The 24638-nt window shown below is 47.8% G+C and overlaps 1 protein-coding gene across 3 annotated transcripts in view; it reads left to right on the top strand.

The window, feature by feature from the left end:
- The first annotated feature begins 1824 nt into the window (after positions 1-1824).
- HECTD4 (HECT domain E3 ubiquitin protein ligase 4) overlaps positions 1825-24638 on the top strand; it is a 226643-nt gene continuing 203829 nt past the window's right edge. For 2 of the 3 annotated variants that reach the window (XM_044275798.1, XM_044275797.1), the window contains exon 1: positions 1826-2316. In XM_044275798.1, coding sequence (XP_044131733.1) covers positions 2167-2316 — 150 coding nt within the window. In that variant the 5' untranslated portion in view covers positions 1826-2166. Of the gene's footprint in view, positions 2317-24638 lie in introns of all 3 variants that reach the window. The other variant, XM_044275799.1, reaches the window with a different exon arrangement.

Below are 24638 nucleotides of genomic sequence, written 5' to 3'. Positions count from 1 at the left end.
AAATAAGGGTATGTCCGGGTTCAGCTCTGAACCCGGACAACCCCTTTAAGCCACGCTCCCACGGCTTAACTTGGCCGGTATTTTTTTTGTGGGGGGGGGGGGGGGGGGGGGAGGTGGCGACCCTAATTAGGCCTCATGCACATGAACCTATTTTGGTCACCCTTTCATTTTTAAGGGTCTGCAAAAAAAAACACAAAAAAATCGGACAGCACACAGATGTTATCCGTGTACTGTCCACATCTGTATGTCCATCCCGCAAATTATAGAACACCTCCTAAGGCGCCCTGCACATGAACGTGTGCACCCCGTGGTCGTGCTGCGGCCTGCAATGCACGAACACAGTCCGTGGGACAGCCGCAGCGGATCGTGGACCCATTCACTTTAATAGGTCCGCGATCCGGCCGTTCTGCAAAAAGATACATGTTCTATCTTTTTGCGGAACGGAAGTACGGGACGAAACCCCACGGAAGCTCTCAATAGTGCTCCTGTAGGGTTCCGTTCTTCCTTCCCACTTCTCTGGATTTTTGGACCCATTCACTTGGGTCTGCATCCGTGACTCGGATGCCCACAGAACGGCACCCGTGTATTGCTGATCTGCAAATGCGGTCCGCAATACGGCAACGGGAAGCACACGTTCGTGTGCAGTGGGCCTAAAGCCCCATGCAGACGTCAGTGTTTCACTGATGTGTGCTGTACATGTTCTCCACGTACATCACACGTCCCTATTCGTTTTAATGTGTGTATTCAGACATCAGTGTTTCATCACGGTCTGTGGGTCAGTTTTTTTACCACGGATGCACTATTTTGTCAGTGTTCACAGATCCATCACGCCCATTATAGTCTATGGGTCCGTGAAAACCGCGGATGCCATCCGTGTTTCACGGATCATTAACAAGAGATTCTTTGAAAACTATTTTTCAGCTGTTGAGTGTTAGTAAAACATGGATGCAACACGGACAGCAAAAAACTGATCCACGGACCCAACACGGATCTGTCACGGGAGAAAACACGGATTGAACACACTCCTCGTTACCACTGATCCAAAATTGACACGGACGTCTGCCTGAGGCTTAAGGCCTCATGCACACGACCGTTGTTGTGTCCCGTGTCTGTTGTTCCGTTTTCCGTAATTTTCTGCGGACCCATTGACTTTCAATGGGTCCGTGGAAAACTTGGCTAATGCACCATTTGTCATCCACGTCCGTGATCCGTGTTTCCAGTCCGTGAAAAAAATAGGACCTGTCCTATTTTTTCCACTGAAAACGGTACGCGGACCCATTCAAGTCAATGGGTCCGTGAAAAAACATGGAGGCACACAAGATTGTCATCCGCATCCGCGTGTCAGTTTTTTTCCTATCATTTTAATGGCAAACTTGACTTAGATTTTTTTTTAACTTTCCTTCATGTCTGGTGATCCTCCAAAAATAAAGGAAGACACACGGAAACAAAAACGGATCACGGAACAACGGAACCCCTTTTTGCGGACTGAGAAAAACAACTGTCGTGTGCATGAGGCCAAATGCGGAGTGCACACGGAAGGCGTCCTAACAGGGGGTGCCATCATGGACAGTGGACACCTAGCGGGTTCCCTGCTGACAACTACTGATCATGGGACTCCAGCAGTGGAAAATTCTGGATGATAAAGTCAAGAAGACAATTAGTGACAAGCCCTCATGACCTAGTGCCTGGTGCCATGTAGGGGCCCGTCCAGGACTTGGGTCACGTGACACAGCATGCCTATGGTTTCCTGAGCACACAGCCAGTGATGCACATATTCAGTATCTGGGTATACATGGCATGAACTGCCCGTGCCCAGCCATGTGCCCTCACACGGACTGACTACAGCCTGCCCCCGGGCTGCTCTGCTCTCAGGTACGGGCGGCGCGGTGCACGCTGGGATCGCTTCTCCAGCCAATATGGCGTCTCCGTGACAGCTGTGCTGCTGCTGCGCTGCCGGTGTGTGGAGTATGGGGGGATAACCCGGGCACTGTCCTCACAGGCGCCCGCTGGAGGTCTTTATTTAACCCTTGCCTAGTACGGGTGGGCCGGGCAGAGGAGCGAAGCGGTGGCTGCCCCACCCTGTGCTGTGTGTGATGCTGCGGGTCACCGGGTGTCAGTGACAAACGGGGAATGAGGGAGCGGCCCGCAGGCTGACGACCAGAAGACATGGGCTCGGCGGCGGCCGGGGACTCGGCTCAGTGGCTGTCCGTCAAGGAGGAGACCATCTTTTTACATGACGGGCTCATTCGGGTCACTGATTTGGCCGAACTCCCCAGCGAGATTGGGGTGACGGAGGCCGGGGACACCGACCTGGAGGTAAGTCACCCGCTCTGTGAGCTCCATAGGCTTCAATAGGCCGTGTGTATTATGTCATACGTCATGTATAGGTTTGTATTTATCACAATAGACGTGGGTATCGTGTTATAGATGCACAGAGCAGGCTTCCCAAGTGTCTGGAGCCTGGCCCTATGGGGCCCATGAGATCCATCACTGATCTGTACCTTGTTCCCAGTCCACACCAGTCATGGGCGCAGAGGTGACGCCGGCCTGTCATGGGGGTGACGCCGCTGCTGTCATGGGGGTGACGCCGGTGCTGTCATGGGGGTGACGCAGGTGCTGTCATGGGGGTGACGCCGGTGCTGTCATGGGGGTGACGCCGGTGCTGTCATGGGGGTGACGCCGGTGCTGTCATGGGGGTGACGCCGGTGCTGTCATGGGGGTGACGCCGGTGCTGTCATGGGGGTGACGCCGGTGCTGTCATGGGGGTGACGCCGGTGCTGTCATGGGGGTGACGCCGGTGCTGTCATGGGGGTGACGCCGGTGCTGTCATGGGGGTGACGCCGGTGCTGTCATGGGGGTGACGCCGGTGCTGTCATGGGGGTGACGCCGGTGCTGTCATGGGGGTGACGCCGGTGCTGTCATGGGGGTGACGCCGGTGCTGTCATGGGGGTGACGCAGGGGCTGTCATGGGGGTGACGCCGGTGCTGTCATGGGGGTGACGCCGGGGCTGTCATGGGGGTGACGCAGGGGCTGTCATGGGGGTGACGCCGGGGCTGTCATGGGGGTGACGCCGGTGCTGTCATGGGGGTGACGCCGGTGCTGTCATGGGGGTGACGCCGGTGCTGTCATGGGGGTGACGCCGGTGCTGTCATGGGGGTGACGCCGGTGCTGTCATGGGGGTGACGCCGGTGCTGTCATGGGGGTGACGCCGGTGCTGTCATGGGGGTGACGCCGGTGCTGTCATGGGGGTGACGCCGGTGCTGTCATGGGGGTGACGCAGGGGCTGTCATGGGGGTGACGCAGGGGCTGTCATGGGGGTGACGCAGGGGCTGTCATGGGGGTGACGCCGGTGCTGTCATGGGGGTGACGCCGGTGCTGTCATGGGGGTGACGCCGGTGCTGTCATGGGGGTGACGCCGGTGCTGTCATGGGGGTGACGCCGGTGCTGTCATGGGGGTGACGCCGGTGCTGTCATGGGGGTGACGCCGGTGCTGTCATGGGGGTGACGCCGGTGCTGTCATGGGGGTGACGCCGGTGCTGTCATGGGGGTGACGCCGGGGCTGTCATGGGGGTGACGCCGGGGCTGTCATGGGGGTGACGCCGGGGCTGTCATGGGGGTGACGCCGGGGCTGTCATGGGGGTTATTTGCGTTCTATGGTTCATTGTATGACGATAGCTGACTAGCTTCCCTAAGGTGATGCTGTGTGGTACTGATGTGATCACCCGCATATTGCCTTCCACGCCCTGCCCCAGTTCACACTGAGCTGTAGGTCAGAGATGCTTCCCGAGTAGCCTTTGTCCATGGATGGCTGCACATGGATTTTCCCAGCGGTCGGGCCCTTTGTACTTGCGCTCTCTGAGAGAGCAGGTGCTGTTCTCTTTCTGCTTCCTAATGATGAGGCATCTGTTCTGGTTGTCAGGCTGTGTCTCCCTGTCAGGATGAGCTCATTTGGATTTCAGCTCTAGGATATAACGCTTCTGCCTGGGGGGGGGGGGGGGGGAGAAATGACACCCGTGACATCCCAGAGCGTTGGGAAATCCAGGCGTCACAGATTAGGCCCTGGTGCCCATGTGCGTATGAGAACAGCTTTAAAAGGACCACTGTTAGTTGGTAAAAAGGCGCCTAGAGGCGTCATTATAGCCGCACAAAAGGAAGATTGGCACACAGATTTTTCTAAATTTGGCGCAGATGAATATCATCATCTGTATTGATTTACCCAAAGTGATATCTAGTCGAGAACAAATCCGCTGTCGGCTCCATCTTCTGCAGGTTCATTGTTTATAAAAGGATTGGGTAATGTTCCCAAATGTCTCAGCGCGGGGAGGTTTTTAGACAGCGACGTAAAACGAATGGGGTGAATTCACACCCAGCAGATCCATACACGTCAGCGGGGCGGTCTCACCCGCACGCGGTGGATTTCTACAAGCTCTGTTCATAGGAACTGGACAGTAGCAGAAATTATGGCAACAAATCTGCCATGTGTCAATTCAACCTTGGGCCTCATGCACACGACCGTATGTATTTTGCAGTCCGCAAAAAATACGGATGATGTCGGTGTGCATTCCGTGTTTTGTGGAACGGAATAGCCGGCCCCTAATAGAACAGTCCTATCCTTGTCCGTAATGCGGAAAATGTTATATTTTTTTGCGGCACAGAAATACGGAAACGGAATGCACACAGACCTTCTGTTTATTTTTGAGGACCCATTGAAATGAATGGTTCTGCATACGGTCCGCAGAAAAAATGGAAGGGACACAGAAAATACGTTCGTGTGCATGAGGACCCACTGCAGTGAAACTACAATTCCGCGGAGGGTCAGCCTCGGAGATCCACTGTGGATCCTGTACCGAATACATGGCAGATTTCCCCAATTTATACTGAATCGCATGTCGTGGTCGCAGCAAACGTGTGAATCATCTGCAGCAGCCCTGCCACACTTTGGTGAGAGTCACGCCCAAAATCACCGGGTACTATATATATTATATATATATATATATATATATATATATATATATATATATATATATATATACACATTATTAATTTTTTGCCTGTACAGGAGGGTATAGAAAAATAACGGGAAAAAATGCTATTGCTACAAAATGCTGCACAAAAAAAACGCCACGGACATAAGAAATGCAGAAAAATATGGCACTATAAAAGAGAACATGACTAATGCGTTTCAGAATTCTCTTCGACTTTCAGATAACAAAAACACCATAATGCTACTTTCACACTCGCATTTTGGCTTTCCGTTTGTGAGATCCGTCTAGGGCTCTCACAAGCGGTTCAAAACGGATCAGTTTTGCCCTAATGCATTCTGTATGGAAAAGGATCCGCTCAGAATGCATCAGTTTGGCCTCCGTTCCGCTTTGGAGGCTGCTTGCAGCGTTTTGGTGTCCGTTTGATGAAACGGCCAAATGGATCCGTCCTGACACAATGTAAGTCAATGGGGATGGATCCGTTTTCACTGACACAATCTGGCACAGTAGAAAACGGATCCGTCCTCCATTGACTTTCAATGGTGTTGTTTAAGACGGATCCGTCTTGGCTATGTTACAGATAATACAAACGAATCCTTTTTGAACGGATGCAGGCGGTTGTATTATCTGAACGGATCCGTCTGTGCAGATCCATGACTGATCCGCACCAAACGCGAGTGTGAAAGTAGTGTAAACTGTGTGTGTGAACCCAGCCTTAAAGGGGTTGTAAAAGGCCGAGCTGGGAATAACCACAGTAAGTGCTGTTACGGAGGAAGGCCAAGCGGTCTGCACGCTGCATGTTCCGTAACTTCTATTGTAGTGAATGTAAGTTCCGGAAATGTTTTGTATTACTGAAGCGCTCTATCCATACGATACGGAATACGCGCTCAATCTAAACTGAATATTGTAACATAAAGTATTCACTAACATTTGTGCTATCGTAAGGCCTCATGCACACGACCGTACGGCTTTTGTGGTCTGCAGAACTTGGATACTGCCTGTGTGCAGATTTTCCCTTCAATAGAAAAGTATTTTCCACAAGCTGTCCGCATTTTTATGGCCCAACTGAAATAAATAGGTCTTCATCTGAGCCACAGAAAATGCAGATCTGATGCAGACCAGAAATCCGGTCTTGTACATGAGGCCTTACCGTAAACAGGGTTTGAATAGTTAAATCCAGAGGGATGGTCTCCTGGAGTTGTACAATGAGAGCGCGTCCTTACACCACGTCCCGTTCATTGTTACTGCGCGGTCAGATTGCAGTTTATCGCTGTGGTTATCACAATTTCTGAGAAAAAAAAGTTGCATTTTGTGATTTCCTGGTGACTGCATCAATAAACAGCAATTATCATTATCACATCGGCGAGGGTCCAATGTTTCAGCCCCCCCACTGCACTCGCCGGAGTTCTGGTGAATGCAGCTTTCCAAGGACAGCGCCGTACATTGTGTAGTGGCAGCATTTGGTACTGCAGCTCAGCTCCATTGACTTGAATGGGGCGGAGCTGTAACTAGGCCACGTGCCCGATGTCCGTTATGTCACTGGCCTCTTCTAACAGCCAGGACCCCTGCCAATCTGATATTGACCTATCCAGGGGATAGGTTGTCATTATAAATTCCTGGATAACCCCTTTAGACCTTACACACACACAGCCGCTCCCCTGCATTGGCGGCTGTGCCACTGCTGTAGCGGGTAGAGATAATCTAATGTGCTTGTGTAAACAATGAAGGTGACATGGCACTTATCGGAACGCCACAGCCTCTTAAGGGCTCTTTCACATCTGCGTTCTTTTCTTCCGGCATAGCGTTCCGTCGTCGGGGCTCTATGCCGGAAGAATACTGATCAGGATTATCCTAATGCATTCTGAATGGACAGTCCGTCATTCAGGATGCATCAGGATGTCTTCCGTTCCGGAACGGAACGTTTTTTGGCCGCAGCAAATAGCTCAGTATGCTGCGCTTTTTGCTCCGGCCAAAAATCCGGAACACTTGCCGCAAGGCCGGATCTGGAATGAATGCCCATTGAAAGGCATTGATCCGGATCCGGTCTTAAGCTAAACGTCGTTTCGACGCATTGCCGGATGCAACGTTTAGCTTTTTCTCAATGGTTACCATGGCTGCCGGGACGCTAAAGTCCTGGCAGCCATGGTAAAGTGTAGTGGGGAGCGGGGAGCAGCATACTTACCATCCGTGCGGCTCCCGGGGCGCTCCAGAGTGACGTCAGGGCGCCCCAAGCGCATGGATGACGTGATCGCATGGATCACATGATCCATGCGCATGGGGCGCTCTGACGTCACTCTGGAGCGCCCGGGGAGCCGCACAGACTGTAAGTATACTGCTCCCCCGCTCCCCGCTCCTACTATGGCAACCAGGACTTTAGTAGCGTCCTGGGTGCCATAGTAACACTGAAAGCATTTTGAAGACGGATCCGTCTTCAAATGCTTTCAGTACACTTGCGTTTTTCCGGATCCGGCGTGTAATTCCGGCAAGTGGAGTACACGCCAGATCCGGACAACGCAAGTGTGAAAGAGGCCTAAGTCAGGTGGCCAACCTTACAGACACAAAGAGCCCCAAAAAATACTTATGACTACCAGGATCCACAAGCTATACATTTACACACGAGTCACCGTATTTTTCGCCCTACAAGATGCACCTAGGTTTTAACAAAGAAAAGTAAGAGAAAAAAAATATGTTTCATCAGATCGGAGGTCTGATAAAAAAAAATAAAAAATGTTTTTCTTATTTTTCATTAGCAGAGGAAAAAAAGAAAAAATATATATTTTTCATCAGACCTCAGATCAGACTCCTAAATGAGATCCTCATCTGACCTCCAATGCTTGCATCAGACAACACAAATCAGACTCCCAGTCTCAGATCTGCCCCCCCCCCGCTCAGATCTGCCCCCCCCTCCATGCTCATATCTGACCCCCCTCCCATGCTCAGATCTGACCCCCCATCGCCCAGATCAGGACCCTCCCATGCTTAGATCAGAACCTCCCATGCTTAGGTCAGACCCCATGCTCAGTTTTATCATTTAAAAACATCTCTTCCCTCTCCTGCTCGGGCACCTGCTACTCTGCAGGTCTGACGCGCTCTCCACTGTGACCTGATGAGCACAACCTCAGGTCATAGTGCGTGTCTCCACGTACTACATTCTCACACTGTGTGCATCAGGACGTAGTGGAGAGTGAGCTGCAAAGTAGTAACAGTGCCCGATCAGGAAAAGAGATCTGAGCATGGGGTGGAGAGTGATCCGGCCTTACTGCTTCCCGGCTCCACAGCTAGAGCCCCACTTGAAGAAGCCACAGGTTGGCCACCCCTGCTCTAAGTCCTCGCTCACATTCCCATTTTTCATTGACGTGTGCTGTCCACATTTTCTGCGGACAGCGCACGTACCCATTAACTTTAATGTGGTTTGTTCACACATCAGAACTTTTTTTTTACTGAATGTGAAAAAATCTGAGACATGCAGTGGCTGGTCCGTGAGGCAGACCAAACATGCCCGTTCTGAGTCCATGAAAATTATGGATGGCATCTGTGTTTGGTCTGTTTTTCACTGACCACTGATGGGAGATTCTTTGAAAATTACCTTTCAGCTGAGCAATATCCGTGGAATATGGATGACACACGGAGGGAAAAAAACGGGGACACAGACCAAACCCGTATCCTTCACTGACATCTACATAGACAGATTTTTTTAAACGGATGTCAAATGGACACGGAAATGGGAATGAGGCCTTATACTAATAAGTTAATAATTATTTATTGCACACTCCTTAATCGCTGGTGGGTCACCTCTGCGACCGAGGATTGGCATGATGAAGGACGCCATGTCGGGATCTATACTGGTTTATGCAGCCTTTTTAATGATTTTTCAATAAAGGATTCATAACTTATCAAATAGTTTTGCCATATCTAATCCATCTTTGCCTTTAGACTGTGTTTTTTTTTTTTTATCTTTGTCTTCACCCATCTCCAACCCCGCAGCGTTTGTAGGGCGCAGACAGGGATCGGTTTCACTTCTGTGCTGGTTTCCCCTCGCGGGGTGCCTCACATAGATTGGGTTCTATCCTTCCTGTACACCTACTTTTGATTGACTTGGTGGTTGACATTTTGCAGTACTGCCTTTTTTTCGGACAAATTGGAGAACCATAATGAATGATAAATAATCCATGTCTATAACTCAATGTCCTGATCAGAACTCATCACCAGGATTTACTGTGAGCTGTTAAATGATGGTAATTACCGCCACAATAATCTAGTCAAGTACCACAGGCTTAAAAAATAAATAAAATCACGGCCATATAAAAAAAAAAAAAAAAGTTGCCTATTCTTATGAACTGTCCAGAAATGTCTGGACGTTTGACAACCCTGGTGGCAGTGGCTGACCGCATCGCACTGTGCAGCTGCTGATGAGAACATGGCAAGCGCCATGCTGTGCACGCATCATGTTTTCTCATAGGAACTGATACCAAGCTGCGCTACTTGGTATTGAAAAATGGGTATTGCTGGTATGGAACTGAACGGGTATCAAACTATCAAGACTTCCATACCCAGTGCAACCCTACATCTGTGATGCTGTGGGTTCATATCAGATGAACTGCGGTTGGTCCGGGACCACATTTCACCGATCGCACATGAAGCGGCCTAAGGCCTCATGTACACGACCGTTGTTTGGGTCCGCAACCGAGCCGCAGTTTTTGCGGCTCGGATGCGGACCCATTCACTTCAATAGGGTCGCAAAAGATGTGGACAGCACTCCGTTTCGTGGCCCTGCAAAAAAAAAAATTGCCTGTCCTATTCTTGTCCGTTTTGCGGACAAGAATAGGCATTCCCATAATGGGCCTTCCGTCCCGCAAATTGCGGAAGGCACATGGGTGGCTTCCGTTTTTTGCCGATCCGCGATTTGCGGACCGCAAAAAATGGAACGGTCATGTGTATGAGGCCTAATGCTGCCATTTCATTGCAGTCACCCAGCATTTGTTGCCTGCTGAGCGGTATAGAGGACAGCAATGCTTTTTCTGTTTTCCCATGAATAGCAACAATTATTTTTTGTATTTAATTTTGATGTCGTTTGTGCATGGAGAAACAAACCGCTTTTTACCTGCATTGTTGTCTCCCATAGTTTCGAGGTGCTAATTGCTTGCTTTTTAATTCTGACTCCCACTGTCTGTTTTTCTGAGCAAATGACACGAGCTATGAGCAGCTCCTGAACACATCAAGAACAATGACTATTATATTTTTTGAGGTAATAAAGGTTTTACAGAGCTACTGCAATTTCTATACACAGTTGGGTGGGTGGTTTTGTGTGTGTTTAACAAAATGCTTGTTTAGGCACATTCACCGCTCCTCTAAAGGTAATCCAGTAGTCCCGCAGGGGGCACCAGTGGATCCCCACTGACTATATTGGGATCCGGCTTAAGGCCGGACAAATAACACTGCTGCAGCGGTATTCATCCAGCCAAAAGTTGCTGGATCCATTTATAGAACCAATTTTTGCCCCAACTGCAGAAATCTATGTTCATTAACTACCGTAGTTACTATCATAGGTAGGACTACACACATAAGCCTATGGTATAACTAATAAATAAATACCTATAAATTACTACCAGGCTGCTTATAAATCAATATCAATTTATTGCATGATTGCAAAAACATACATGACATACATAATTAAAAAGGGGTATGAGTGCAGGGAACAGGCGACATCATCTGGAGGAAGGACACAGTGGATAGAGTTCATATATATGTCCATATACACAAATACATAAATTCACAAAAAGTGCAAGTGCAATTATATCACATAACAATCAAATGGACAAAGAACAATTACCCATGCTGCGCTCCCTCCAGGATGGCGCCAGCCCCGAAGCATGGGTAATTGTTCTTTGTCCATTTGATTGTTATGTGATGTAATTGCACTTTTTGTGAATTTATGTATTTGTGTATATGGACATATACAGTCCTGAATAAAAGTTTAAAACCACTTGAAAAATGGCAAAAAAATCATATTTTACATTCTTGGATCTTAACAAGGTTCCAAGTAGAGCTATAACATGCAACAAGAAGAAATGAGAGTGAGACAAAACATTTTTTGAGCATTCAATTAATTGAAAATAATGATTAAACTGAAACAGGCTGTTTTTCAGCTGATCCAAATTTTAGGACCACATGCCTTTTTAAAAGGCCAAATCTGTGCAAAGATGTGGATTCATTGTAATTTTCTGTCAGGTAGTCACACGTTGTGATGGCAAAGGCAAAAAAACTCTCCCTTTTTGAACGTGGTCAGGTTGTTGAACTGCATAAGCAGGGTCTCTCACAGCGCGCCATCGCTGCTGAGGTGGGACGCAGTAAGACAGTCATTTGGAATTTCTTAAATGATCCTGAGGGTTATGGAACAAAAAAGTCAAATGACCCAAATGAAGGCCCTTACTGGTGCTGACTGCAGCCCCATAACCATCAGACGGCATCTGAGACTGAAGGGCTTCAAAAACAAAAAACCTCTTCAAAGACCTCGTCTCCTTGAACGCCACAGAACTGCTCGAGAGCACCACACATGGGACATTCAAAGGTGGAAGAAAGTTTTATTCTCTGATGAGAAAAAATGTAACCTTGATGGTCCTGATGGTTTCCAACATTACTGGCATGACAAGCAGATCCCACCTGAGATGTTCTCTACGCGCCACAGTGGAGGGGGCGCCATAATGGTCTGGGGTGCTTTTTCCTTCAGTGGAACAATGGAGCTTCAGGAAGTGCAGGGGCGTAAAACGGCCGCTGGCTATGTCCAGATGTTGCAGAGAGGATTCCTCATGGCTGAGGGCCCTCGTCTGTGTGGTATTGACTGGGTTTTTCAACAGGACAATGCTACAGTACACAATGCCCGCAGGACAAGGGACTTCTTCCAGGAGAATAACCTCACTCTTTTGGCCCATCCTGCGTGTTCCCTTGATCTAAATCCAGTTAAGAACCTCTGGGGATGGATGGCAAGGGAAGTTTACAAAAATGGACAACAGTTCCAGACAGTAGATGGCCTTCGTGCGGCCGTCTTCACCACTTGGAGAAATGGGGGGGGGGGGGGGGGGGGGTTGTTTTGGAGGTGTGGGCCTAAACTTTTGATCAGCTGAAAAACAGTCTGTTTCAGTTTATTTGTTGTTTTTATTAAAGTATAACTGTCATATATATTTTTTTTGGGGAGTATTGGATTGTGGTGATTAATATCTCCTTGGTGGCCCTATTTAAACTTTTCACTGTGTATTCAATTACCCCTTAATTCCACAGTTTTGTTCCCTGTACTGCCTACTTTTACCTATGCTTAAAATAGGGGTGCTATGCAGGGTCCATTCCTGACAGCCAGGGACTGTAAGTAAATGATTAAAGCCAGGTCCTCCCCAGCAGCTGATAACCGTGCCTGGGCTGTGTGCACTTCTCCCTGTCCCTGCGCTTGGCAGGCGCTCCCTCACTCAGCAGACTGGGACAATGCAGAGTTGAAGCAGCGCAGACCAGGGAAGGGAGATCTGCCGTCTGCTCAGTGTATAAATGAAAGCAACATGTGGTAAGAGGACCCCTTTTTGCTGCAGGAGATTAACCCTTTAGGGGGGAGGGCTCTGGTTACTGACACTTTTGGGGGGCTATTGTTACTGGCTAGTGAGGGCAGGCGGGATTAGCCTCAGGGATTAGCCACTTATTAAATATGGGGTAAGTCAGTCTAATAGTAACTGATTCTGGAATATCATGTTATTAGTAACTACATATATGAAAATTAGGGTCTAAGTGTCACGGTTATCCTTTAAATTGAATGCTCAAAAAATGTTTTGTCTAACTCCCATTTCTTCTTGTTGCATGTTGAAGCTCTACTTGGAACCTTGTTAAGATCCAGCCATGCTAAATATGATTTTTTTGCCATTTTTCAAGTGGTCTTAAACTTTTGATCAGGACTGTATATGATCTCTATCCGCTGTGTCCTTCCTCCAGATGATGTCGCCTGTTCCCTGCACTCATATCCCTTTTTAATTATGTCTGTCGTGTATGTTTTTGCAATCATGTAATAAATTGATATTGATTTAATAGGCGGCCGGGTAGTAATTTATAGGTATTGGATCCATTTATAGTTGATGGGGATCCGGTGGTGTGCGGTGGTAACTGGCTATGCCGGATGCGGTAACTCCTATTTGTCATATAGAATAAATATATTTATATTTTAATAGTACGGGCATTTTTCGCATTCAGCGATGCACATGATGTTAACTTTTTTTTAATTTATTATTTTTATTTTTATTTTGGGGAAAGGTGGGGGATTTTTAATATTTTTTAATTTTTTTTAAATATTGTATATTTATAAACGTTTATTTTTTTTAAAACTTTTATATTTTTATTTTTGCACTTTTTAATAGTTCCCCTAGGACACTATAGCAAGCACTCGTTAGCATTGGAGTCTATTAAAATTACACTCATGGGGTCGTTTATCAAACTGTAAAGTAGAACTGCCTTACTTGCCCATAACAACCAATCAGATTCCACCTTTCATATTCCAAAGGAGCAGTCAAAAATGAAAGGTGGAATCTGATTGGTTGCTATGGGCAACTAAGCCAGTTTTACTTTACACCACTTTGATAAATGACCCCATAAGTTCCTAGGCTGTCCATAGGAACTAGTGTGCGGCAGCCATGCACCACTCCTGAGTACAGGGGCTGCCGCACACTCGCCGAAAGGTGCCTGGTCTTTAACTTCTCGGATGCCATGGTCACATTTGACCACAGCATCTGAGGGGTTTAATGTATGCGATCGATGTTATGCCTATCACATACATTAGTCCCGGTACCTGCTGTTTAAAACAGCAGGTACCTCCACTCATGAGCGGGCGCCATTTTTAAATGCCAGACCGCCAATGTAAATTTATGTTGGGCAGTCAGGAAAGGGTTGACCAGTGGGTCAAAGCTGAGTTTTCAGCTTGAGGTTTTTGTAGCAGATCTGTGCCAAAAAAACGCACTGAAAATGCTTGGACTTACAGTACATGGGGCTGTTTTTTTCTGCTTCAGTGGGAAATTCAGCACTGATTCTGCCTCAAGGACATGCTGCTACTTTTTTCCAAGTGTAAAAAAGAAGTAAGTGCATCTTCCTATTGAAATGAATGGGAGGCTGTTTTGAGGCAGAAACACTCCAAAATCAGGGCCAAAAACTCTGTGTAAACTGGCCCTAAGGCTATTTGTTCATGGTTGCGGGTTTACAAACAGGATCTCCCCACGGACTTTCACGTGAACTTGTATGCGATTTTCGCACCAACTCTGCATGTGTTACTCGCAGCTTTTTATTCAGGTTTTGCTCTGATCTCACGCTTTGGATTGCAAAGGATGAAATCTGCACAAAAAACCCACAAAAACAATTAAAACGCTGCATATTTCAAAATCCACATGGCAGGTCAGTTTTGGCACAAAAATTCCACACGGGAAAAAAAACTCAATGGGGGGGGATTTATCATTAGGAGAATATTTGAAGTACTTTTCGCTTCAGTCTGTGTTGGAGCACTTTGTGCCACATTTATCAAATGTCACATGTTTAAAAAATTTGGCTTGTCCTTAAACCTAACACTTCTGTCTAGAGAAGCTACTCCAGTTTACCTACTCCACCCTGCTCCTGGAGTGAGATTGCGACTTTAAAAAAAAGTCTCAATGATAAATCCGGAGTGAAACTCATTAACATAGCTCACCACGCCAACGTTTCCATCCATATTACAAAACTGGAGTGAGTACTCAAAAATCTGCGAGTTTTTTACCAATCACATAAATTATGCGCAAGCGAGTGCAAAAAAAGTCGCAAAAGCCCTATTTTGCAACTTTTTGATGACAGAATTCTGGAGTGAAGGTAGGATAAATCAGGGCCAATGGCTCTGGTTTATTATACCTTCACTTCAGAATTCTGTGGTCAGAAAGTCACCAAAATAGAGTTTTTGCAATTGCGCAAAAGTTTGCGACTTTTTGCATTTTTACACCACTCACTCCAGTTTTGTAATATGGGTGGAAAAGTGGGCATGCAGCATCCAACGCGGTGAGTTTGGAGATCCTCATTCTAGATATGGGTGCAGGTTTCAGAGGTGGCACCCACGTCTGTCAGACATTCTGCCTCTTCTCGGGGTGGGTACCTTTCTTCAGAATGGTAGTACAGACAAGTGGTGATTTGAAGACATCATTGCACCGCTTGCTAGCGCTGTAGGTGTTTTGTGGTCTGCAAATCGCGGAACCTCAAAACACAGATCCCGGCTGTGAGCATGCTCTTCCCCTCAGCCCCACGTGTAGAGAAAAGTAAAAAAATGGACAATGAATAGGAAGTGTTCTCTTCAATGGGGCTGCAAAAGATGAGGACAGCACACTGTGTGCTGTGCACATCTGTAGTTCCGTTCCGTGCCCCTGCAAAAAAGATACAGCATGTCCTATTCTTGCCTGCAATCGCGGACAAGAATGGGCATTTCTATCACAGGGCTGGTATCCGTGTTTTGCGGATCTGCAATTCGTGGACCGCAAAACACTTGCGTACGTCTGAATTGTCGTGTAACACATGTCGCAGTGTAATTGTACCCTTTTTTGTCACGCAACTTTTTATCATGCGCCGTGTAGTTCTGGCCTTGCAGATGCGGACATCTGATCCGCAAATCGGAGGCGGACCGAAACCACGGCTGTGTGCAATGAGGCCTAATGAAATATTTTCATTGGCGCTAGCTCAGCTGAACAGCTCCAGTGTTGCTGGGCATGCCCTGGTGGTGTACTACTGAAACGCTGGAGTGAAGCAGGCGGCATGGGGGAAGGGTTAACGGCGCTGCGAGATGCTGTCACTGCTGCTAGATTGCGTCGGTGGGTGTATCCCCTGACAATGAGCACTGCATAGGGAGGCACAGAGGAGGCACTTCCACAAAATGAATGTATTTGAAGTGCCTTCAGTTGCATTGGACTTCAGTATGGGACCACATCAGTGAGGTGAAAATACCCCTTTAAGGGCTCATGCACACAAATATATTTTCTTTCCGTGTCCGCTCAGACCGTATGCGGAACCATTCATTTCAAAGGGTCCACAAAAAAAAAGGAAGTTACTCTGTGTGCATTCTGTTTCTGTTTCCTATTATTGTCCACATTACGGACAAGGATAGGACTGTTCTATTAGGGGCCAGCTGTTCCGTTCCACAAAATGCACACGACTGTATGTATGAGCCCTAATGCTAAAACTAGAGAACCCCCAAGTTAGATAAGACTGCAGAGCCCCTTCCATAACCGTACATGAATGTTTCATCCGTTACTAAAGTCAACATTTTATTTATTTCTTCCCCGTAAAGCACAAGGTAAGCGGAAGCGACATTTTACTGCTGTTTTTCCTCCTATGTATCTGGAGCCAGATCAATGAATATTGATGAAACGAATGGTCTGCTGTGCAGTTCGATGCTTCCCTACATTCCCGCTCATAAACATGTTTACTTTGCAGGTAGTGTGCCATGGAAGATCTGGTTATTGGCTTTTTTTGCCTTTTGTGGGGAGGTGGCGATTTTCTTTCAGAATAACACATCAGCAGTAGTGTGCACAGGCTAGATAGCAGCGTGCACGCCTCTCCTTCTGGGCGCACAACCCACCCACCAGTAAGGCGAGTCTGCTTCCAGTAATAGGTGCTGGCTTATTTGTAGAGACTAAACTGGTTATTGTGGAATGCTATCACTCCATGAAATTAGAACGATGATCGTACTACTGTGATCGCATTAGATTGGGTTTTTATGTTATAATGGAAAAAGGCAGGTGTACACCCCATGGAATACTACTGAAATATCACCCTTATATAAAGATAGCACAAACATTTTTATTTTTTTAAGTTTTTTTTTAGTGTTTATAACTATATATAGTTTTCACCCCTAATCCTCATAGAATTTTATCAGCATTAGGCCTCATGCACACAGCCGTTGTTTTGGTCCGCATCCGAGCCGCAGTTTTTGTGGCTTGGATGCGGACCCATTCACTTCAATGGGGCCGCAAAAGATGCGGACAGCACTCTGTGTGCTGGTTACGAATAGTCGGGCGGCACTGCGTGAAGGTATGGGTGCGCGCTTAGTGGACGTCACTCTGGATGCTTAAATGAAGGAAGAGACCAGCACTCCTTGGTACTGCAATTATATCGGGTTTATTCGCCACTCATAGAAGAGGTGACGCGCGTTTCGATACATGCAAGTGCCTTTATCAAAGCAATGTGAGCAGCACATCAATGTAACAGTCACAGAAGTTTCTGCAATAAGTCTCTTGTGTGTCATCCACCCCAGATGCATTCAGTTTATGTGTGAGCCTCTGCACACATTAAAGGCGTTGTCTGGGTTCAGAGCTGAACCCGGACATCCCTCCATTTTCCCCACAGCAGCCCCCCTGACTTGAGCATCTTCATGCTCCGATGCGCTCCTTTGCCCTGCGCTAAATCATGCAGGGCAAAGGCATTTTCCCAAGTCCTGGTGACTTATCAGGCTCTCCGTGGGGCTGCCAGGTAGCCCGGTTACGTCACCGGCACGGATGGGCGTGCTTTAGCGCTGCCCTAGCCTGTAAAATGGCTAGGGCAGCGCTAAAGCCTGACCATCAGAGGCGGTGACATCACCGAACACACTGCCGGGTGGTAGCCTCTGCTTGGCAGTGTGTTTTGTAAATAAAAGAACCGGTGCCCATGTCAAGAGCTTCTGCATGCTTTGTTTTTTTTTTTGGGGGGGGGGGGGGGGGGAATGCCAGAGACAAAAAGCCCCACCAATTAGAAAAAATGGCAGTAGTTTGCTTTTCATATTTCCCATAATCTTTCAGCTAAAATCTGCAACGTTTGTACATAAAGACCTGCACCAAAAACTTAAAATGACATTAAAACAGCAGAACTGCAGAAAAACACCACCGAATACTTCTGTATGTTTTCAGCTGTAAATCTCATGGATGAGGTGAAGCAACTGAACTAGTGGCGATAAAACGCCTATTGATCATGTGAATAAGGTTTTCCTATCGCCCATGACAGCACCACCAGAGAGAGGATCCGCCCCCCGAGACAGGAAACCTGCAGAATAAAAAGGGCGGACACTCTCCTCCCCTTCAGTGTGGTTTCCTGTCTCGGTGGGAAGCCTGCAGCATGGATGCCTTGGATCCCTCTCCCTGGTGGCGCTCCGTTACTGACCTGCGGTCCCTGTAAGTCGGCGGCATTGTTATGCGCGGGGGTCCGTTCAGAGGCACAGCTGAGCTCCGGAGGGAGTAGTCAGTGTGCTGGAGCTGGAAGCCGGCGCCTCTGCTGGAGGTGCCGTGAAGATTTGACGCGGGCTGCCTGGGGGAGGAAGAGGAGGGGCTTCGGCAGTGAGTGCCGGATAGCGCTCCTGCCGTCAGGTGACCGGCGTACGCGTCGGGCGGTGACGTCATCAATATGCGCCCTATGAGAAGAGCGCGATTTCCCAGGGGCCGGCGTCCTTGTGCGACTTGGCTGAAGCCTGCATCATGGAGGAAGACAAGCCATCTGAAGAGCTTGCGATCCCTCCTGCTCCGGTACCTCTGAAGGGGTGAGTGGGGTCCCTCATGACCTAGTTTCCCTTATACTAATTGGCGTTACTGTTTGTTTTCAGGTTAAGCCTAAAAAAGTGATGACCAAAAAGAAAAACAGGGAATGTGCTCTGTGCAAAGTGGGGTTGCCCTCTGAATGGGACAAAAAGTTATGCCAGACCTGTATAGACAAAACAGTGGCGGAGGAATCCCCTTCCTTTTATAAATGTCTGCAGGCGTTAGTTCGGTCAGAGGTTAACTCCTCGTTAACTGCCAAAAAGGATCAGAGGCCGGCCCGTAAAGAGACCCGGCGTAATCCCAGCGTTTCAGAGGGAGAGGAAGAGTTACCTTCCTCAATGTTTGAATTTTCGGACATCTCAGAACAGTCCTCTCCGGATGAGGAAGAAGGTCAGGGGCGAAGACCATGCTTTCCGGTAGAAGATACGGAGAAACTGTTGAAAGCGGTTCGTTCTACGATGGGCATAGAGGAGACCCGAGAGCCCCGTTACTTTCAGGACATTATGTTTGAGGGTTTAGAGGCAAGACAACATGGTACTTTTCCGGTACACAAAAATGTAGCCGCATTGATTAGAGGCGAGTGGAAGAAACCAAATAAAAGGGTATTTATCTCCAAAACCCTCAAACGCAAATACCCCTTCAAAGAAGAGGACTCTGCCTCCTGGGATAGGGCTCCTCGCATTGACGTAGCCATCTCCAAGGTCTCTAAGAAGACGGCCTTGCCCTTTGAGGATATGGGTACATTAAAAGACCCTCTGGATAAAAAAGCAGACGTCCTTTCTTAAGGGGGCTTGGGAGGCTTCTACCTCATCATTTAGGCCCAGTAGTAGCCTCCACCTGTACGGCCCGTTCTTTAATAGTTTGGCTTTCCGAACTAGAAGTTCAGCTAAAAAACAGAAGTCCCCGTGAGGAGATACTGGCCTCCCTCCCTACTATTAAGAAAGCAGCCGATTTTTTAGCAGACGCTTCTGCTGACTCTGTCAGACTAGCCGCTAAGTCAGCAGCCTTATCCAACTCTGCTCGGAGAGCTCTATGGATAAAGAATTGGAGTGGCGATACGGCCTCCAAGACAAAGCTTTGCGGAGTTCCATGTGAGGGGGAGTATCTTTTTGGTCCTAGTTTGGACGACCTCCTGGATAAGGCGGCTGATAGGAAGAGAAAGTTTCCCGGTTTCCAGAGCTCCTTCCCCAGTAAAAACGGGTTCAGCCGTTCCTTTCGTCCCTTTAAAGGTAACCAGGAACAGGATAGAAGACCTAGGGAAGACCGGTTTAAGGGTCAGAGAAGGAGCAGAAACTTTTTCTTTAGTCAGTCCTCCTCAGACAAAAAGAAACCTGATCAGCAATGACGCCAGCATTCCGGTAGGGGGCAGACTGAAGGCTTTCGCTTTGGAGTGGCGGAAAATTTCCTCGAGCCCTTGGGTTCTCGATACCATTTCCAGAGGCCTAAACTTAGAATTCCGTCAGTCTCCTCCTACCAGATTCCTACCCACCATAGTTCCAGGTTCCGTGCAGGGCAGGTCCATTATGGAAAAAGAGGTAGTAAAACTAGTGGGAATGTCCGTTTTGATCCCGGTGTCAGAAGAGGAAAGGGGGAAAGGATTCTATTCCCCGCTTTTTCTGGTCAAGAAACCAGACGGTTCCTGGAGAACCATCATAAATCTAAAGAGATTAAATCTTTTTCTTCAGCCGAAGAAGTTCAGGATGGAGACGATAAGATCAGCAATCAATCTCTTATACCCTCAGTGTTTTATGGCGGTTCTCGACTTAAAGGACGCGTATTACCACGTTCCCATTGCAGTAGAACATCAAAAGTTCCTAAGAGTAGCAGTGTTTCTGGATGGTCATCTGGAACATTTTCAGTACCAGGCACTTCCCTTCGGGCTTTCCATGGCTCCGAGAGTCTTTACAAAATTGGTAGCAGAGATGGCGGCCCACATAAGGGAAAGAGACATCCTTTTCATCCCTTACTTAGACGACTTTTTAATCGTTGCCCAGTCAGAAGAATCCTGCAGACTGGCAGTTCTAGAGGTCCGTTCCATCCTAGGCAAACTGGGCTGGGTGATAAACGAGGAAAAGTCAAAACCCCATCCATTAAGAAAGCAGGTGTTCCTGGGCCTAATTTTGGACTCCTCCCAGACTATCCAGGAACTAGCCTGGTGGCTAGTAGGAAGAAATCTAACACAGGGGTCCCCCTGGAAGATCGAGAATTTGGTCTGTCTAACTACGGATGCAAGCCCCTGGGGGTGGGGAGCTCACATTCAGGGTTCTTACTATCAGGGCCGTTGGAATTCCCTTCAGAAATTGCATTCCTCAAATCTAAAAGAACTGATGGCAGTGGGCTTAGCTATGAAGAGTTCACTTCCACAGATAAAAGGAAGAAATTTGAGGATTTTGTCAGACAACAGGACAGTAGTGTCCTATTTAAACAGGCAGGGAGGGACAAGATGCAAAACCCTCATGAAAGAAGCCTTCTCTATTCTGCAGTTAGCAGAGAGAACATGTCCCTCGATCTCAGCCGTTCACATAAAGGGAGTGGAGAACAAACAAGCCGATTTCCTGAGCCGTCATACCCTGTCTCAGGGGGAGTGGTCTTTGGACACGGTGGTCTTCCGGAAGATTGTACATCTTTGGGGTCTTCCGGAGATCGACTTGTTTGCTACCCATTCGAACAGAAAAGTTCCCAAGTTCTTTTCGCTAGACCGGTCGGGGTCCCCTTGTGGGATGGATGCTCTGTCCCAGAAGTGGAATTTTCGGCTAGCTTACGCCCCCCCCCCCTTTCCCCTCATTCCCCGGGTTCTGAGGAAGATTCGGGAGGAAAAGGCCAGAGTTATCCTGATAGCCCCCTTTTGGCCCAGGAGAGCCTGGTTCACGGGACTCAGGACCATGTCAGTGTCCGATCCTTGGGTTCTCCCTTCAGTCAAGGGGCTTCTAAGCCAGGGGCCGGTGTTACATCCGACCGTAGAGAACCTACACTTAACGGCCTGGAATTTGAGAGGTGGTTGCTGAACAAGGAAGGGTTTTCTGACGCCCTAGTCTCTACCCTGTTAAAAAGTAAAAAAGAAGTCACGGTTGGAATTTATAGCAGGATTTGGCATAAGTTTCTTGGCTTCGCTCAGATCCAACTGGGGAACCTCCCGGCGGTAGCCCCGGTACAGTCTATCCTGGAGTTTCTCCAGAAGGGGTTAGAGCTGGGCCTAGCAGCCAGCACCTTAAGAGTTCAGGTCTCTGCCCTGTCTGCCTTGTTCAATCTAAACCTAGCTGGAAATCCGTGGGTTTCTAGGTTTTTTTAGGGCCGTGGATAGAGCCTCCCTTGTGTCAGTACCTAAGCCTCCTCCGTGGAGTTTAGAGGTAGTACTAAAAGCCTTGGCAGTACCCCCATTTGAGCCCTCCTCTATCAAATTTCTGACCTTAAAATTGGCCCTGTTAATAGCCTTAACTTCCGCCCGCAGGATTAGTGAAATTCAGGCCATCTCCATAAATCCTCCGTATACTCTGATTCTAGATGACAAAGTTATCATTCGCCCTGACCCGGCTTTTCTCCCAAAAGTCGTCTCTAGATTTCACCGCTCTCAGGAGATCGTTCTCCCTACCCTTTTCCAGAATCCTTCTACTAGGGAGGAAGAGGCTCTCCACTGTCTTGATGTCAGAAGAGCTCTCTTGGCATATCTGTCGGCCACATCTACCTGGCGGAAGTCTTCTTCACTGTTTTTGCAATATCAGGGAGTGAATAAGGGTTCGGCAGCCTCTAAAAGTTCCATCGCCCGATGGATCGTTGCTGCTATTTCCTCATCCTATCTTTCCTCTGGTCTGTCCCCTCCTGTTGGTTTAAGGGCTCACTCAACTAGAGCAGTGGCGGCATCTTGGGCAGAGAGGTCTGCGGTTCCAATCGAGAGAATTTGCAAGGCTGCCACTTGGTCTTCACCCTCTACCTTCTTTAAACACTATAGGTTGGACTTGAACCTTTCGGGGGATACTTCCTTTGGTGAAGGGGTCCTTCTTTCTACATCCCACCCTTAGAGCTCCTCTGGTAAGTCTCTGGTGGTGCTGTCATGGGCGATAGGAAAAAATGGTATTACTTACCGGTAATTTTATTTTACGGAGCCCATGACAGCACCACGGCTTTCCCTCCCTATGTGTCCCTTCTTTGCACGGGTGATATATAAAAAAAAAAAAAAAAAAAAAAAAAAAAAAGAAAAAGTGTTCATTTACATGTCTAATATATATTGGCGGCCTTCCTCCGGTACTTGGAAAACTCACTGAAGGGGAGGAGAGTGTCCGCCCTTTTTATTCTGCAGGTTTCCTGTCTCGGGGGGCGGATCCTCTCTCTGGTGGTGCTGTCATGGGCTCCGTAAAATAAAATTACCGGTAAGTAATACCATTTTTCACGCACACGACTGGTCTTTGGGTCCAAATGCGGCTCAGATGCAGACTCATTCACTTGAATGGGGCCGCAAAAGTGCTGTCCGCATCCGTTGCTCCGGTCCGTGGCCCCGCAAAGAAAATTGATCATGTCCTATTTTGTCAGTTTTGTAGACAAGAATATGCATTTCTATAATGGGCCGCCCGTTCTGTTCTGCAAATTGCAGAATGCACGTGGCCAGCATCCGTGTGCTTGTACCCCGAGGCTGAGTTCAAATCAGTTATCAGTTTTCTGTTCTTTTGATCCGTTAGAAGAACTGAAAAGTAAAGGAAAAAAAACGATCCTGTAAAAGAAGAAAATAAAAAGGACCCTGAGCATCAGTTATGCACATTTGGCATCCGTTTGAGCCATTTCAGTCGGAGATTGGTTATTTAAGACGGAAATAAGTCATAACGGATCTCTGACAGGAATGGCTCAAACAGTTGACAAATGTGCATAACTGATGCTCAGTATCCGTTTATATTTTTCAGGATCCATTTTTTTTTCTTTATTTGTCAGTTTTCAGTAAAATAATGGTGATGGGAACTTAGCCTAATTAGTCATCAGTCGTTATGAGATTGTAGTATGAAAACAGAATCGTTCAGTCGCTATATCACGTTATTACACAATACATTTAGAACCGTTTAGATCAGGGGTGCACAACCCGCGGCCCGGGGGCCACATGCAGCCCTTGATTCCATTCTGTGCGGCCATATGCCATACAGAATGGAATCAAGACATATGCCTGCGGCACCAACCTGTGCACTTTAAGAGGACAAGGGGTGCTTTCATCTGTCCCCCTTCTCTATCTTTATTGCGGCTGCGCACCTATCTGTGCGCTCCACTTTACACTGTGGCTGTACACCTACCTGTGCGCTCCACTTTAGTGACAGAAGGGAGGAAACTTCAATCTACCTGTCTCCTCTCCTTCATTCCCATTGCCGGTTGCACACCCACCTGTGCGCCTTACTCTATAGGAGAGTCACCATTTTTGGTGACTCTCTTTTTGTATTTTCCGGCCCTTAGAAACTATATCCCCTGATGAGGGGAGGGGCTCATTGCCCTACCCCAGAAACGTGCATGTAGGGATCCTTGTAGGGCCTTTTTAGGGACCACAATTCCAGGGTTAGGTTCCGGACGGGGGCCCAACTAGTGGGACACCCCGTGGCTAGTTTTGGAGGCTTATTGTAGGGCTGCGAGGGCCTTCTAGGGATAGAAAAGAAATATCATCGTCTTTATTCCCTCCAATACCCTCCAACTGCCGAAAAGGACCACCCTGCCTGATAAAGACATCAAGAACACAGGTGCCTGGAGTACATCAAACCTGTACGGTAGGACACCTGGTGGTGTGTCTTTTTTCTCAAGCGGTGCCGCCGTGCACCTATATGCTGTGGATGTGTGAGTGTGCAGTATGTAACACGGATATACGCATACATCCATGTCATTATTTGTGTTGTGTTTGTCGTTGCGCATATAGATTTTTTGTTGTTTAATACTTGTTATATGTCCACTTTGACGTGTCAGATATTGGCGCCTGTGTGCACCAAACCTGACCACCTGTGGCCTGAATACTGATGTGTACCACCCTAATTGTCTAGACCTTGAAACATCACGTTTGGAATACATCAGCCAGTCCATATTTTGCCCTTGTGGACATTTCAGTATTGCCCTCAGTACAAGTCCCGTTATATCGTGGGACACTGTGAGCAATCTACGATTACCTACCTCT

The sequence above is a fragment of the Bufo gargarizans genome, chromosome 1 (assembly GCF_014858855.1).
Source record: "Bufo gargarizans isolate SCDJY-AF-19 chromosome 1, ASM1485885v1, whole genome shotgun sequence".
Taxonomy (NCBI): domain Eukaryota; kingdom Metazoa; phylum Chordata; class Amphibia; order Anura; family Bufonidae; genus Bufo; species Bufo gargarizans.
This window is presented reverse-complemented; position numbering and strand designations above follow the sequence as displayed.